We start from the raw sequence: 18,083 nt of genomic DNA on the forward strand, positions 1-18,083 counted from the left end.
ACTTAAAGTCCTAGCTACTCAGAAAGCTGAGGCAGGAAGATCTCATGAATCTAGGCGTCTGAGGCCACAGTGAACTGTGACTATACTACTGTACTCTAGCCTGAGAGACAGTAAGATTTCTTCTCCCCCCCCAAAAAAAAATTATCCATAGTTAACTAGTGGTTTGCTGGGGTTTTTCCTGAATTTTTAAACTCCAGCAAAGCATTGCTTTGCAAAAGGTCCTTTAGCCCAAACGCAGTGTCTGTGTTTTGATCTCTTTGTAAAAGAACTCTCTGCTCATCCATTCTTTTCGCCTGAGAGCGTAAAATAAGGCTAAAAAAGTCTTCATCCGGTACCGTTGGACCCTTTGTGGCAGCAGGTGGTGGAGCACATCTTTGATCATCTAATCTGGATCCCTAAAAAATTATGAGAAAGAGATTAAAATACAAATGCCATAGGGAAGGGAAGCACCAAGAGGTATCTGTCAGTTGTAACAAGAAAAATAGAGTTATAAAATATTTTTTGCCTCTTCTCAGAAATTTACTTGATCTCTAGACCTTAAATCTAGTATGATTTTTCTTTATAAATGACTTAGCTATAATTTCAAGAGCTTAGTAAGTGTATTAATATTGTCATACTATTTTAATTATAATTGGTCACATGGGATAATCTGGGATATATTAAAATACAAAGTCAGTGTATCAGTTATGATAATTCAAGGTTATAATCTTACCACAACAGGAGTCAACTAAATCTTTTTTTTTGACTCTTTGAGACAAGAGTCACTTTGTCGCCCTCAGTAGTATGCCATCGTGTCACAGCTCACAGCAACTTTCAGCTCCTGGGCTTAGGTGATTCTTTTGCCTTAGCCTCCCGAGTAGCTGGGACTATAGCCGCCAGCTACAATGCCCAGCTGTTTTTGTTGCAGTTTGGCCAGGGCCGGGTTCAAACCCGCCACCCTCAGTACATGGGGCCAGCGCCCTACCCACTGAGCCATAGGCGCTGCCTGCATCAACTAAATCTTAATGTTATGTTCAAAAACCCTGAAGTGCTACCTTAAAAAATCCTGTCTTAGGCCAGGGAACAACAAACTATATAACCTAATGGCTGCTTTTGTAAATGAAGTTTCATTTCACCATGGAAACATCTGTGTATGTACCCTCTGTGTGGCTGCTTTCCTACTTCAATTGAAGGATTGAGCAGTTGCAACAGAGATGATACGGCCTGCATAAGCCTAAATGTTTTCCATCAGGCTCTTTACAGGAAAACCTCTGTCTTAGGCAGTTAAATCTATTAGAGATAGAGCCTACACTGAATTTTTCTTCCAAATTCCAATATTAGAAGTGCATTAGAAATGTTAGGCTCGGCGCCTATAGCTCAGCCAGCTAGGGCGCCAGCCACGTGCACCTAAGGTGGCGGGTTCGAATCCCCAGCCCGGACCCGCCAAAACAACGATGACGGCTGCAACCAAAAATGGCCGGGCGTTGTGGCGGGCACCTGTGGTCCCAGCTGCTTGGGAGGCGGAGGCAGGAGACTCGCTGGAACCCAGGAGTTGGAGGTTGCTGTGAGCTGTAGTGCCACGGCACTCTACCCAGGGGGACAGCTTGAGGCTCTGTCTCAAAAAAAAAAAAAAAAAAAAATATAAACAAAGAAATGTTATTAATCAGATAAAAAGTACAAAGACGTCTACAGTAGTTTCATATAGTAGAAACATGATGGCTGATACCTGAGTACGCACCGCACTGCTAGGGAGTGTGCCAAGCATATATATACCTTAAGTAACATTTAACTCCACAACCCCATGAGGGTGCAGTTGTTCTCTGCCACCTCCACCCTCCACCCTCCACACACACCTGGCTCACTCTTCATTTCTCTTGTCATAACAGATAATGTCAGTGTCTTCCAGTTAACCTAACACTTAAGTATTTGGGTCCTAGACTGCCTCTGGTGTGTGTGCTTATCCTTCACTTCTGCCTTACCCATTTGGTTCCCCTGGTTATATGAGTCTCATTGTCTTGTTTGGAGAAATGTCTACTGTGGTTCTTTGCCTATTTTAAAAAATTAGATTGATTTTTGTTGAGTTTTAGTAGTTCTCTATATACTCTAAATATTCCTTATCAGATGATATAATTTCCAAGTATTTTCTTTTTTACTATTGATAATGTCCCTTGATGCACAAGTTTTTAATTTTGATGAAGTCCAATTTGTCTTTTTTTGTTGTTTTCCTGTGCTTTTGGTTTCATAACCAAGAAATCGTTGCCAAACTCAATGCTATGAAACTTTCCCTCTTCTGAGTTTTAGTTCTGATACTTAGGTCTTTGTTTTATCTACTTTAAATTAGTTTTATACACAGTAAGGTATACATGGTAAGGATCCAACTTCATTTTTTTTTTTTAAGATAAGGAATGTACATTCAGCTTTAATGTCTGTTGGATAGGTTTCTGGGAAATATGGATTGGTGTGGAGACCAGACTCCTGCAAAGTCAACCCTCTGTACTCAACCTGTGGCCTCATCCAGTCAGGAGAGTTCTCCTGGCACACGGGACTGGGAAGTGTAGGATGGCATCTGTTTCCTTTGGACTTGGGCTGGATGGAGCAGAAATAGCAACTTCACACTCCTTCCCGTGTTATTGGTGGCCCACAGCTCAAGTCCTGTGTTCTCTCTGCTTGCTCTTGTGGGGAAGCCTTTGCCTTTCTGTTTTGTCCCAGTCAGGTGGGTGTGAGGCTGCCCTCCTGCTCCCAGTGGCTCTTTATGCTCAGGACAGCTGGTCTGCAGGGACATGCCAGGCAGCCCCCCTCAGTAGAGATCGAGCCTGACTTCTCTTGGCGGGTTGCCTCTGGAAAAGACCTCTGGCCTTTCCTGCCCTTAGTCTTCAGGCAATGGATGGCGTTACAGAAGAGTTTGTGCCAGAACCAGTGTCAAGGGCAGCGTGCAGCAGGCTGGGGGACTGGCCCTTGAAGAAGCCTAGGCCACCTTCCTCTTGCAGCACCTGCTTGGCACAATCCAGGAGGCCCCTGTAGCTCTACACCTGGCCAAAAGCAGGTCAGGCACACTCGAACCTCCAACCTGCAGCCGTTTCTTGAAGAAATCCAGGAGATAGGTAAAGGTCTTGCTAATGAGTCTAGCTCTACTGCCACAAGGGTTTTTGAAGTTCCTGTTTTTCTGTCCTTCAGCTGGGCTTCAGCTTCAAGGAGCTATAGCAGAACTGGAGGCCAACATAGGGGAAGATGGCAATCAAGGTGGGACTCAAGCCTCTGTAGAAGACCAGGTGGTCGTCAGTCCTGAACATGGTCACCACAGCATTCCACACCCTGGGCTTACCCTGAATTGTAAAGTAGGTGTGCAGAACATCAACAGGGTGCACAGTGAGGGTGGCCGTGCCAGCAGACTGCTACGGCTAGAGTCCACCAAGAATTCATGGCTGTTGGACGTGTTGGCTCTGTGGACCAGCTCCATCAGCATTTCAAAGAAAGACTGGATAGCTCCCATAGCCTATGGAGAGAATCTGGGCTGGGACATGTGTCCTTTCCAGAATGCCTTTCTCTTACAAAATCTGCCTTGCAGCCTATTGGAGCCCATGGTATTTTTCACTGGGGTGACTGCAAGACAGGTGCTCAATGGAAGCTGGCAATGGATTTTGATGACATCCAAGAGACTGCCCGTGTGATACATCCAGACACAGATCCAGCCACTGTCACCTCGAACGTGGGAGTTATTCTTGCCCTCTGCTTTGGGGTCAGAGCTAACCATTCCTGCCTCTGGTTCATGCAGTATCCATCTCTATCAAGCTGAGGGTTATGTGCCCAGAGGACAAGGGTGCAGGTCCCCGAGAGGTCAGCAAGAGAGGCTGAGTAGAGATCCCTCACCTGGCTTGGCTGGTGTGACCCAAATCCCAACTTCATTCTTTTCATACGTGGTTTTCTAGTTTTCCGAGGACCATTTATTGATAAAACTGTTCTTCCTCCAGAAAGGTAGTGATACCCTTGTTGAAAATCATTTGACTATATATGTGAGGATTTATTTCTGGGTTCTCTGATTTGTATGCCAGTTCCACATGGTTTTGATCAGAGTAACTCTAATAACTTTTGAAATTGGGCCTAAAACTTTGTTCTCAGTATTGTTTTAGATATTTGGGGTCCTTTGAGATTCCTTAATGGATTTTAGGGTGGTTTTTCTATTTCTGTGAGGGGGCAAAAAGCCTTTAGGATTGTTATAAAGATTGCATTGAATCTATATATCACTTTGGGTAATACTGAAATTTCAAGTCTATTTCCACTCTTAATGTTTTGTGATTTTCACTTTTGCGTCCTGGGTTAATTTCTAAGTATTTTATTCTTGATGCTATCTTAAACAGACCTGTTTTCTGAATTTCCTTTTCCAATTGTTCATTGTTAGTGTATAAAAACAACTGACTTGTGTCTATTTTGTATCCTACTTTAATAAGCTATAACAGCTTTTTGTAGAATCCTTAGAATTTCTACAGGTAAAATCAGATCATTTGCAGATATTTTACTTTTTACAATTTGAATGCTTTTTTTCCTTTAATGGCTGTGGCTAGAACTTCCAGTACTATGTTGAACAGAAGAGGCAAAGTATTCATTCTTATCTTGTTCCTGATCTTAGAGGAAAGCTTTCAGTCTTTCACCATTTAATGTCATCAGCTGTGAATTTTTCATATATGGCTTTTGTTATGTGGTAGTTTCCTTTTGTTCCTAATTGAACTGTTCCATTGTGAATGAGTGTTGAATGTTGTCAAATGTGTTTTCCTGTAGCATGTGGGTTCTTTCCCTTCATTAAAGTGTCACATTGATTTTCATAATGTTGAAGGATGAGTGTATTCTAAGAATAAACTCCACTTAGTCATGGTGTATGATCTTTCGAAGGCGCTGCTGAATTTGGACTATGGTATTTGTTGATTGTTGCAGCTGTATTCATTCATAAGGAGTATGTATCTGTAGTTTTCTTCATAGCCTCATAGAATGAGTTAGGAAGTATTCCCTTCTCTCCATTTTTAGAAGAATGTGAGAAGTATTTATGTTAACTGGTAAATTCTACCAAACATTTAAAGAACTATCATGTCTTTTCTTTATCAAGAAGCTTTTGATTATTGATGTAGTCTCCTTACTAGTTACAGGTATATTTTCTATTTCTTTGTTTTTCTAATTCTGGTAATTCGAGCCTTCTCTCTGACAGGAAATTAATGAAGCCAAAAGTCATTCTTCAGTTTTCCTATTCTCTATTTTATCTCTGCTTTAATCCTTTTTTTTTTTTTTTTCCTTTTTCCTAGTTAGGTTTTTCTTTTTGAGACAGTCGCCCTGGGTAGAGTGCCATGGCATTACATTTCTCACAGCAATCTCCGACTGTTGGGCTTAAGTGATTCTTTTGCCTCCACCTCCCAAGTAGCTGGGACTACAGGCGCTAGCGACAATGCCCAGCTATTTTTTTGTTGCAGTTGTCATTGTTGCTTTAGCTGGCCTGGCCAGGTTCAAACCCGCCATCCTTGGTGTATGTGGCCAGCACCCTACCCCCTGAACTAGGGGCACTGCCTTGGTTTTTCTTTCTCCTTATAAAGTTAGGTGGTTGATCTTTCTTTTTGCAAAGTAAGCATTTACAGTTATAAATTTTCCTGACATTGCCCTCACTGTGTCCCATCAGTTTTATTTAGTATGTTGTTTTGTTTTTGTCTCTATTTTCTAATTTCCATTGTGATTTGACTGTGGTTGGTTGAGTCTGTTGTTTAATTGCCACAAACTTGTGAATTTTCCATCTTTATGTTATTGCTTCTGATTTCATTCCATGTGGTGAGAGAAGGTAGTTTATATGGTATCTTTGTTTAAACCTATTGAGACTTAATGTGTGGCCTAACAAAGTCTTATCTTGAAAAATGTTCCATGTGCACTTAAGAATGGGCATGCTGTTGTAGGGGGTTTCATATGTGCCTATTAAATCTGGTTGGTTTTGTTCAAGTCCTCTATTTCCTTACCTTCTGTTTGGTTGTCCTATCCATTATTGAGTGTGAGATACTGAATTCTCCAACTATTATTGTCAACTGTCCATTTTCCCCTATCAATTTTTGCTTCTTATATTTTACTGGTTTGTTATTAGGTATTAGCATTGCCACTGGGAGCAGCGCTACTTTTTACCTTCAGACCTTTCCCCTCTTGGAGCCTAGATTCCAAAGCCCATTGTTAAAATCGACTCCTCTCCTGGCAAAATACCAGTCTTGATTTAAATTCCTCTCTCTGCCTCAAGCAGCTGGTTATGACAGGAGAAGATACACGACTCCACTGACCAGTCTTACTTCCAGTGTTCATGAACTCCAAGTAGGTCCTTAGCAAAGCTCACTTACCTTACTCCTTTTCCCCGGTTGATTTAGTCTATTTCTCAAAGTCATCTATTTCCCAATTCTTTTCAAATTTATAATGCTTTTGACCCCAATCTTAGCTAATGACCCTACTTTAACTTTGCTGAGAAAAGCAACCAGAAAGAATTCCTACTTGCTCTAATCTCTAAATCTGTACTCTGCTTTACAAGAACTGTTCTTCAGTCACTCTGTACTCCTGCTTCACTGGCTCCTCTACTTGACCATTTCCATCTTTAGATATGTTATATTATCACCCCAAATTAAGCAGAAATCCCCTTTACCTTACAGCAGTGGTTCTCAACCTTCCTAGTGCCGTGACTCTTTAATATAGTTCCTCTTTGTCGTGACCCACAGGTTGAGAACTGCTGCTTATAGCCTTCTCCAGCTAATGATCCATTTCTTTGCTTGCCTTTGTAAGAAAAATCCCTTCAAGTTTTCTGTATTAACTTTCTTCTCCTTTAAAACTTCCCATTTTCTCAGCTCACTCAATCCTTTGTTCCCAATTCTGCTAGTGAAGATCTTTTTTTTTTTTGTAGAGACGGAGTCTCACCTTATCACCCTTGATAGAGTGCTGTGGCATCACAGCTCACAGCAACCTCCAACTCCTGGGCTTAGGCAATTCTCTTGCCGTAGCCTCCCGAGTAGCTGGGACTACAGGGACCTCCCACAACGCTTGGCTATTTTTTTTGTTGCAGCTTGGCCAGGGCCGGTTTTGAACCCACCACCCTCAGTATAGGGGGCTGGCGCCCTACCGACTGAACCACAGGCACTACCCCAAGATCATCTTTTACAATTACTAAAAATCTCTGTGCCACCACCACTCTTTATCTTACCCAGTTTTTTTTTTTTTTGGAGACAGAGTCTCACTTTATCCCCCTTGGTTGAATGCTATGGCATCACAGCTCACAGCAACCTCAAATTCTTGGGCTCAAGCAATGCTCTTGCCTCCCAAGTAACTGGGACTATAGGCACGAGCCACCATACCTAACATTCTATCTTACCCAGTTTCTTAGCAATATTTGCAAAAGTTGAACACTTTCTTTACATGACTTCTACAAACCACACTCTGAATTTTCATCCAACACTGGGTGTTTCTACTTTGGTGGCTCAGCTTCCTCTATCTAACTGGTAGACCTTGAGATCGCTGCTAAAAAGTCTGCCTCATGGATTTTCTCTTTATAGGGTAAATTGTTGCTTTAATTTTGCTGCTTATAGAATTTTCTCCTTCATTGTGACTTCAACAGGTTGATTACTATGTATCCTGGAGATGTTCTATTTGTTACTCATCTTCCTCTTCATTGACCATCTTGTATTTGGATGTCTGAATCTCTGATGATACCAGGAGTTTTCCTCCATAATTCCCTTGAATAGGTTCTCCATGCTTTTTCTTCTCCCTCAGGGATACCTATAATTTGTGTATTAGTTTGTTTCTCATTGTCCCATACTTCTGTGATTGTTCAGTCATCTTTATTCTTGTCTGCACCTTTGAATGACTGCATTAGCTTGAGCCTTCTCTTTAAGCTCTGAGGGTCTTCTGCTTGGTTTAGTTTGTTGAAGCTTTCTGCTGTATTTTGAAATTCCCTTAATGATTCTAATTTCTGCTTTATCCTTTCTTATGTTGTCTAGCTCTTTAGCAATTTTTGCATTATTTTTGTAATGTCCTTTGCTTCTTGTTAATGGGTTTTAACTTTCTCTTTAATTCCAGCCATCGTATTCTGCATTCCATTTCTGTCATTGGGACAGTTTTCTTTTGGAGTCCCCTACCGTAGCTCTATTGTGATCCCTTGGTGTTGAAGTGTTGTATTTTGTGTGTGTGTTACAGAATTCTATTGCTTATTTCTTCTCACCTGAGCCCTCTTTTCCCTGCAGTGTTTCCAACAGAAAGTGTTTCCAACAGAAGAGAACAGTGGTGCCCTGCAAACTTAAGGGGAGGTCCCTAGATGGTACTTCTATGTCCTACTGTGGAACACGGACCGGGAGGGGTGGGTGCACTGAGAGCCTGTAGTGTAGCTGTTCTGTTTTGTCCTGTTTTCCAGTGATTGTCACAGTTCAAGCTGGTGCTAGATGATCTTTGGGGGAGTGGTTCCCTAGATTGTTGTTGGGGGCTGGGCGAGACCTTCTCCATGGAGGCTGGCATGGTGAGGATTTGTTTTGTCCAGGATCTCCCCACTGGCAGCAGCTATGAAGGCATTGGTTGTGGGTGTGCAGGCTGTGGGCATTTGCTTGAACCTGGTCCAGAAATAATGACAGCTCGAGGCGGGGGGGGGGGTGTCCTTGACAGAGCACTAGACCTCAGGGGCCGCATCACCTCCTGATGGGAGCTCTGGAGCCCCAGGGACAGAGCCACTGTTCCAGTAGCAGGGAGACTAGATGCTTAGCCGTGTCAGTGGGTGCAGAGGCAGGCCAGGGCTGCTGGATAGCTGGGGTTCCCACTGAGGCAGTTACCTAAGGCATCCCAGTTGGTGGTACCTGTGCTTAGCTGCTGGGCACAGGGCGTGAGAAAGTATCTGCTCTGTTCCCTCCAGGGCAGGGGTGACATAAAGGCTACTGCTGCAAAGTGGAATCCCAGGCAGACCTTGCCACCCTGCACCTAAAACTCAGGCTGGAGTCAACTGTAGCCACCCTTCACGGCTTGGACTAGAGTACCTGGTGAGGGCAGAGTGAGCATGGAGCCCCAGCCTCCATCCTTCTGACCTTCCTCACATGTATATGCTGCTCCGCAGATGCCTTTGATCTTGCTGAATGCACTGTCCCATCACTTTCACTCTAAACATCCCTGTTGCTTCTCTGAAGCTTTCTGATGTTCTTTCGAAGAAGTGTCAGAGTGTAGGTAGGCATCTGCCTGCAACTTTTGATCCTCTCCTTGAGTGTAGCTGCACAGCCTGTATCTAGTCCACCATCTTCCCTCACTAACAGTTACCTTTGAGTAACTTGTATCATAGTTGACTTGGGCAACGTCTAATTCTATAACTTCTCAGGCAGAAGGGCAGTATCAGAAAGCAGAAGCCACAAAGCACAGGTTCTGTCCCAGTTCCTTTCTGCCCTTAGTTGGTTCAGCACCAGCTGGTGCCTGCCTGTAGCCATCAGATTACCTAATTAATGAGTTTTGAAATGTACTTGGCTTAGTCTTAGATCTCTTCTTGTTTTAACCTCTTTAGGGCTTTCATACCAACTCTTTGTTGATGGCCCCCACATTTACTTCTCTGGGCTATAGAGTTTGTCCATATAACATCACTACTTTAGGATGGATGTTGTGGCTCACACCTATTAACCCAGCACTTTGAGAGGCCAAGGTGGGAGTGGGAGTATCACTTGAGTCCAGGAGTTTGAGACCAGTCTGGGCAACAGCACAAGACCTCGTGTACCACTCGCCCCTTTACTCATTCTATGCCAGTCACACGTGCCATTTCTTGAACCTGTGATATCCAAGGAGACTTGCTGTCTCCATGGACTGTCCTTTCCCTAGGTACTTACACAGCTGACTGTTTGATTTTAACAGAGACCTGAATGAAGTAATGTCTTTTCTAACCACCCTAAGTAAAACATACACTACCCTCCTTTTAACTTTTTCATAGCAAGTATGATTACCTGACATAAACATATATATCCTCTCTCCTACTTAAAGGGTCCTTTAAAAAGCAAATGTATCCTCAGTGCCTAGAATTGCACCTGGAACCCAATCAGTGTTGAGTAACTTTTTATTGAATGATAGACGATAACTCCCTAATCCAAAATGAGGCCTTCTGGCCTGAGAATGATAATACTGTGAGTGTTCTTAGTATAATCTGAGCTATATACAGAATGAAGAAAAAGGGCAGACATACTTGACATTTTACAAGGATGTCAAAGAAGTCTTCATCAGGCTCTTTGTTGTCATTAGTCATTAGGTGGCTAAGTACTGACTGACTGTTGTTTTGTGTTAGACGAAGCCCTGGCAAATTACTGAAACTGGCCCTCTGGTCATCCAGACGGCGGCTCTGTGAGCTGGCAAGAAGATCTAAAAACTCATCCGTGTTGGGGGAAACCACAGAAACAGATGGTGCTATGAATAGAAGAAAAAAAATGTTATGAAACATTTAAGTATGATTGTTATATACTGAGTTCTCTTGTGCCTTACAAGTCCTAACAACCACCCTGCCCTCCAGCTTCAGGCTGTCACTGATGGGTTTTGGCTAGATGGATTTTATTGATGGGGAGGCAAAATGAACCCCCGTGATCCACTAGGACAGGGGTCCTCAAACTTTTTAAACAGGGGCCAGTTCACTGTCCTTCAGACTGTTGGGAGGGCCGGACTGCAGGCTCCGGACGAGTTGGCTGCTAAGCCGGACAGGCAACGGCAACAAAAACACCTGGTGGGCCAAATAAATGTCCTCGGTGGGCCGCATGTGGCTGCGGGCTGTAGTTTGAGGATGCCTGCACTCGGAGGTAGGTGTATTTCCCTTTATCCCGACATGTAACTGTAAGATAGAGGGCTCAGTTTCATAAGGTGAATAGGATGAATGGGACAGTTTATTTGTGAGACAGTCTCACTATGTCACCCTCAGTTGAGTGCCCTGGTGTCACAGCTTATAGCAACCTCAAACTCTTGGGCTTAAGCAGTTCTCTTGCCTCAGCCTCCTGAGTAGCTGGGACTACAGGCCGCACCACAAAGGCCCAGCTATTATTGTTGTTACAGTTGTTGTTTAGCTGGCCCAGGTTGAGTTCCAACCCGCCAACCTTGGTGTATGTGGCTGGCACTGTGCTACAGGTGCTGAGCTGGGACAGTGTTTTTTATCCAGGGATAGAATCACTACTACTGCTAACAAGTCTTGGTCTATGAAAAAGAAGTCTTTTGGCAGCTTAAATAGTCTAAAATAGGTGATTTAAATTTTTCTTAGTTATAATGCAGGTTTTGGCTTGAGTCTGTCTTTGCTTTTCTTTTTTAATCCAGATATGAAATATTTACCTGGATTTGGACTCATTCTTTTTAGTTCCCATCATATCACATATAATAAATATCAAAACAAACCAGATGACTTACTTTTTAGCATCTTTTTGGGGGGAGTGGAGGAAGTTGCTGTTGAAGCTGTATGGCAGCTCTTTTCTTGTAAGTAACATCTCTGATCATCCATCCTATTGCTTTGAAATCGGCTTAACAGGTCAAAGAATCCTTCATCTCCGATAGTATCTGCACTGATTTTCTTAAACATTGAGAACATTTTGTACACTTAAATATTCAGAATTATCCTTAGATCATTAATAAACATGAATAAAAATTGACCATTTTATTCTCAAAGAATACAAGATGGCAGTGTTAATGTTATTTTAATCCATCTAAAAAAGTTATTTTAGTTTCTAATTCTTATATTTCTAAGGCTAAAGAAACGCACCTCAGACTTAAGAGAACTGCTACAGATACTGAATAAACTGTAAGTATTGGCAATACAGGCATGTACTTCAGGCTCAAAGTTCAGTTCTAAGAGTCTATATTTTCGTAGCACAGTGATTTCTATGATCTTACTAACGATCTGATGATCCTGAAAAAATATAAACTTCAAGTAAATTACTGTTTGTGGGGAGAAAGGAATCCTTTATTTGGAAGGCTTCAAAAATGAAATGATAAATGCAGTGTTTAATACAAGTACTTTTTCATTAAGTATTATAATACAGGCACATATATAAAAAAAAAGTTTTGAGCCTGATTAAGGAGGAGTAACTCTTAGGAAAAAGAGGGAAAAATCTCACAGCATGTGTTGGTGTTAGAATGAGTAGGCATTTGCAGGTTAGAGATATTTCATACTGATTAATATGCAATCCCACAGGTTTGTGGTATTCAGTGGATAATGAAGAGTAGGTGAAGAGGAAAGAAACCAAAATAAGGGCCTTTATTAGAAACTGGCCCCTCCAGTGGATTGCAGGGATTAGAATGAAGGCAGGGAGATCAGTTCAGGTGCCTGTTCCCAGAGTCTGGACAAGAGAATAGTACTAGACTAACGACAGGGTAGCAGAGATTTTGAAGGAGGTGGGAGCAAGTATGAGGGACACAGAATGGGCATGGCTAGTGAAAGAGGTCACTCTAAAGTGACATGCAGGTTTCCAGTTCGGGGCCAAAGTACTTGGCATCCTTTTAACTGGGATAAGGAAAATAGGAGAACTTGAGAGAGTAGTTTTCAGCGCTTTGAATTTGAGGTATAGGAAGCTATCGTCAAATATGTTAATCACTAACAAAAGACTTTACAAATTACAGGGGCAAAAAAAGCCTGTAATTCACAATTCTGAATGTCAAAACTAGTATTGCTCTAAAAATATGGGCATTTTTATGGTTTATCTTACAAGGGTACAAGTGAATCTTTCTAAGAATAGAATATGATTGTCTTAACACAATAACTAAGAAAATGACATGAAGGCTATGTTAACCAGTTTGATAAAAATATTTCAAATTGTATATGAAAATACCACACTGTACCCCAGAATTGCATTAATGTACATAGTTATCATTTAATTAAAAAAAAATATGGGCATTTTCAGTTGAGCTAAGTAAGCTTAGTTAAGACCCCAAAACTTAAACAAAAGTGTGCCTTTCTTGAATTCTAGTTCCGCCCTGGCTCTACAAAAATAGGCCTGAACCATTTGTATATACCCCATAATTTTTCCCTGTTAGTCTATTATAGAGCCCAGAAATGCTGTGATGCTACAAGGGTTTAGATAGAAGTAGAATGACAGGAGGAAAAAAAAATTTTTTTTTTGTTTGTAGACAGGGTTGTCTTGCTCTATTGTCTGGGCTGGAGAGCACAGGGTGGTGTCAATTTATTGCAACCTCCAACTCCTGGGCTCAAGTGCTCCTCCTGCTTAGCCTCCCAAATAGCTGGGACTGCAGGTGCCACCACATGTGCCTAATTTTTCCATTTTTTATAGAGAAAATCTTACCATGTTGCTCAGGCTGGTTAGAAAACCTAATTAAAAAAAATGTTATCAGTCTTTTCAAAGGCTCTCAATGCTTAAAAATAGATTTAATATAAAGTACCTTTTATAACTTGATCCTTTTATCAAATTACTTATTAGTAAAATCCATGGTATTTTTATTTATAAATAAGTTAAATTTAATAACTGATTAAAAACTATTGTAATGAAAAATGAGCACAGTAACTGTCATCATAGAATAGTATGATTAACAGAAAGTAGATGCTATCACACACTTCATTTTTACTATTTAAAAATCCTTAAACATCTGACTTTAATTTGTTCTGATTTCTAAGCTGAGTGGAGGGAGACATTGCAGGGAGGTAACTGGTAGCATTTTTGAAAACAATACTAACTCGAAACAATTACTGACCAACACAGGGGAGCAGTTTATCTATGAATGGAGCAATTACTGTTTCTAGTTTTGAAGAATGAAGATATTTTAAATATCTCCATTACCAAAAATCAGTCTGAATACAAGAAAAATAATCAAAATACAATGCTCAATATTTATTTTAAACATACCCTCTGAGAATTTGGAATTCGGTGGTCAACAGAGTTACTGGCATCTTGGAGAACTTTAGCGGAAGAATTAGTTTTGTATTTTTTCCCCTTCAGTCTGTTGACAAAGAGTAGCTTTGCAGAAGGTTTGGCAATAAGAGGTTTTTGTTTAGCAAGAATTTCACTGTTCCAGTTCTGTACCTACAAAATTATGAATGGAAAAGCAGGTGAGGAAAAACCCCAAACCCATCTCTCTTCTGGTTTCCCATAATATTGACCTAACATCGTCATTAGTTTACTATTTGAGAGAATTTTAGATCCCTTAAGAAAAAGTTTGGGTTGGCACCTATAGTCCTAGCTACTCGGGAGGCTGAGGCAAGAGAATCGCCTAAGGCCGAGAGGGGGAGGTTGCTGTGAGCTGTGATACCATGGCACTCTACTGAGGGTGACAAAACAAGACTCTTGTCTCTTTAAAAAAAAAAAAAAAAAAATCTGTTAACTTCCAAAATTAACTTCTAAAACTTACATAGCACTAGTTATTTTTCTTTGATAGAAACTGTACCGTTTTCACTATTATATTCTGAATAGGCAAACAATTTCTATAGGTCTTGAGCTGGTTTAAGTATACATGACAAGCCATAACTAATGGATTCAGTAACAAATTTATTGAATGCAAAGAAAAATACAATACCTCTAATGTTTGCAACTTGAACTTTCTGCCTTATGTTTGCAAATAAACACCATGCACTTTTTCCATAGGTAACAAGTGCACAGATTTTGAGTACATAGTTGGAAGCCCTATAACCCCTACTCCAATTGATAGAAAAACATTTTTCATCAGCCCAGAAAAATCTCCCATGAGACACAAAGTGGAATAACTCCAGCTCTCAAGCTAATGGACAGAAGAGTGAGACATGTAGCTAGTAAGTAAAAGCAGCTATCCCTTTTCACAAATGAAATTATTTGCCAGAATAGATTTCATAGTATAATATGAACTAAAACCCAAGTAGAGGCTCAGTGCCATAGCACAATCATTATGGTGCCAGCCACATATACCAAGGTTGGCAGCCCAGCTAAACAATGACAACTGCGATAAAAAATGACTGAGCATTGTGGCAGGACCTGTAGGCCCAACTGCTTGGGAGGCTGAGGCCTAAGAGTTTGAGGCTGTGAGTTGTGACGCTATGGCACTTGATGGAGGGCGACACAGTGAGATTCTGTCTCCCCCCCCCCCCAAAAATAACCCCAAGTAGAAATGAGAAAAATTTTAAATGTTTCCTATATGGTTATTTGCTGAACCCTGTGTCTTGTTTTCAGGGTTAAGTTCAATGTCTTGAGAATTATGTTCAACCAATAATTCTGTACAAAATTACAATTAAAAGTTGAGTAGGAAAAACATTTTCAGTCATCCATGTTCCCTCCCACTGATTCACTCCCAGGAAACATTTAACCCAGAAGTTTCCTTTTTTCCATATGTATACTTCTTTACTTTGTTGAGAATAAGGTAGGAATCCTTTGGTAACCTTATTATACAGAAAAGAAACTAACAAAACTATTTATAATGTTTGAATGGAAATTTTTATCACTTGGTTCCTGGAGAATTACAAAGTTGAATCTGGTGAGCTTCATCAGAGAACTTACTGTTAGTAATACTATAAAGGTAGGCAGAAATTGCAAATTAAGAAACAAGCAAATTGCCCTAAAAACCTTAAAAATTTGTGGATTTAACAGATTTGGGACCCATCACAAGATCTGAGCTGGGTATTGGGGGAAAATCACAAAGTCCTTTAGAAGTCTAAATGACAAAATCTTATGAGACCAAAACAATTAGATGATCTTTTGAAGATTATTCACACAAAAAGTATCACTCAAAAATCACAGGGCAGAAGAACATGGGAATAAAATGAAATTATTTGCTAGAATGGATTTCATGATGTGATGTTAAAACCAGTAGGAATATTTTAAAGTTACTATAACATTTTAACAGGTTGCGCATGGTGGCTCACGCCTGTCTGTAATCCTAGCACTCTGGGAGGCCAAGGCAGGTGGATTGCCCTGAGCTCACAGGTTCGAGACTAGCCTGAGTCAGTGTGAGACCCCCGTTTCTACACACACACACACACACAAAGCTGGGTGTTGTGACAGGTGCCTGTAGTCCCAGCTACTGGGGAGGCTGAAGCAAGAGAATCACTTAAACCCAAGAGTTGGAGGTTACTGTGAGCTATGATACCACAGCACTCTACTGAGGGCCACAAAATGAGACTGTCTCAATAAAAGAATAAAAAATTTTGACAGTATATCAATATATTCTTAATACTATATATTATAGTATCTAAGCAGATAAATGCCAAAATATTAATTGTAATTATCAGGAGGTGGGACTACTGATTAGAAAATTCCAGAAGGGAAATTAAAATAAAGTTGCCATAATGAACATTTTTATAAAAAATACTTTTTAAAAATATACCACAAAAGAATCAGAAGGATTTTAATAATGTAGAATTATGGTAAATGGAGGTGGAAGAAAGTCGCCTTGATTTGTTCTTGAGAAACCTTCCACTTATGAATGCCCTTCTGTTATTGTCACTCCTCTAAAAAAGCATATGATGATGCATCTTGAATATGAAGTACTTTGTCAGTTTTAAAAAATGCTTTTTAAAAATGCAGGTAGAAAAATGATTCCCTTTGATCATAAATTTCATTAATCTTGGCAAAAATGTTGCTATATAGTTGGGGGGGGAAGTTCCTAACCCCTTTTTGATCTGATTTTTTTTAAAAGAAAAAAATACATTTATACGAGAAAATATTTGAACAGTTCAAACTGGCACATAAAGTATTTCTAGTCTACGCCAGACACCCAGTCCTCTTCCCAGAGGCAGTAACCATTAGCAAGTTTCTTATTCTTCCCAGAAATGGTTTATGAATCTACAAATAATATGTATCTTTCTTAAGCAGATAGCAACATACTGTAATCACTCTTTTGCAACATACTGTAATCACTCTTTTTCAGTGTACTTGTTCGGATTTTTAAAGGCAATTTTTTAAATTATACCCACATACAAAAAGACTTAAGATACCATAGAAACTTTTAATTTAAAATAATTTAACAGTTTATGAAATTTAAAATATTAAAAACTGCCAACCTTTTCTGGCGTTAACTTCATAAGTTCCATATTTTCCATACTGTGTCGGCGTCCCAACTTAGGGCGTGCACCTTTGTAAATTAAAAAGTTCAAATAAGCCAGGGAGCCCTTAAGAATACAAATTTAAGCATCACTACATTGTTCAATTCTAAAGCCTGGTACAAAACCCATGTGAACAGAGGAAACATGTACAAACATGTATTCTTTTAAGAAAAATTTTCTGGCCAGGTATGGTGGCTCATGCCTGTAATCTTAGCACTCTGGAAGGCCGAGGTGGGTGGACTGCTTGAGCTCAGGCATTCAAGACCAGGCTGAGCAAGAGAGAGACCCCCACCTATAAAAATAGCCAAGCGCCTGTGGCTCAAAGGAGTATGGCATCAGCCCCATATGCTGGAGGTGGCAGGTTTAAACCCAATCCCGGCCAAAACCAAAAATAAATTAAAAGAAAAAGAAACAGAGGTTTTAAAAAAATATTTGTGGCACATGCTTGTAATCCCAGTTACTTGAGAGGCTGAGGCAAGAGGATCGCTTGAGTCCAAGAGTTTGAGGTTGCTGCAAGTTATGACACCATAGAACTCTAATGAGGGTGACAAAGTAAGATTCTGTCTCAAAAAAATTTTTTTTTCTGTATCAGTTACATAAAAAGTATATACTATGCCCCTGAAAATGCTTTCATGTAAAGAAGTTACGTTCTGATTGGAAACTAAGAGTGGTTACTAATATCACCCCTTATTTAGAAAAGGCATTTTAAATTAACTGTTTTTATACTATCCAGTCTTAAAAACAACCAAACTGGACAGTGGTTTATATAAGTAAGAACATAAGGAAAAAGCTTTTAAGAATCAAAATAGCATCCCCAGTACTATATTGTTAGTTCTAAGTTACCTCCTTTCCATTTTAAGATCTCATTAGATGATTTACTGCCAGTCAGGAAACACAAAAAGGTCATAAATATTGTCAATAGTTATTAAATATAGAGAATTTCCACATCCAATCATCTTTTAAAAAATTAAGTAGTATTTTTGGTTGGGGGCAGTGGCTTAATGCCTGTACTCCTAGTACTCTGGGGGGCAGAGATGGGAGGATTGCTTGAGCTCAGGAGTTTGAAACCAGCCTGAGCCACAGCAAGGCCCCCTCTCTACAAAAAAAAAAAAAA

General features: G+C 40.3%; 1 protein-coding gene across 1 annotated transcript in view; it reads right to left on the reverse strand.

Moving 5' to 3' along the window:
- GPSM2 (G protein signaling modulator 2) overlaps positions 1–18,083 on the reverse strand; it is a 52,619-nt gene continuing 34,536 nt past the window's right edge. Inside the window, exons 11-15 of the mRNA XM_003784085.3 lie at positions 16,928–16,998; positions 13,809–13,985; positions 11,365–11,524; positions 10,169–10,386; positions 1–395 (exon numbers count right to left, since the gene is read on the reverse strand). Coding sequence (XP_003784133.1) covers positions 156–395; positions 10,169–10,386; positions 11,365–11,524; positions 13,809–13,985; positions 16,928–16,998 — 866 coding nt within the window. The 3' untranslated portion in view covers positions 1–155. The remainder of the gene's footprint in view (positions 396–10,168; positions 10,387–11,364; positions 11,525–13,808; positions 13,986–16,927; positions 16,999–18,083) is intronic.

This window comes from Otolemur garnettii, unplaced genomic scaffold, assembly GCF_000181295.1.
Source record: "Otolemur garnettii isolate 467f Iridium unplaced genomic scaffold, OtoGar3 scaffold00010, whole genome shotgun sequence".
NCBI classification, from domain to species: domain Eukaryota; kingdom Metazoa; phylum Chordata; class Mammalia; order Primates; family Galagidae; genus Otolemur; species Otolemur garnettii.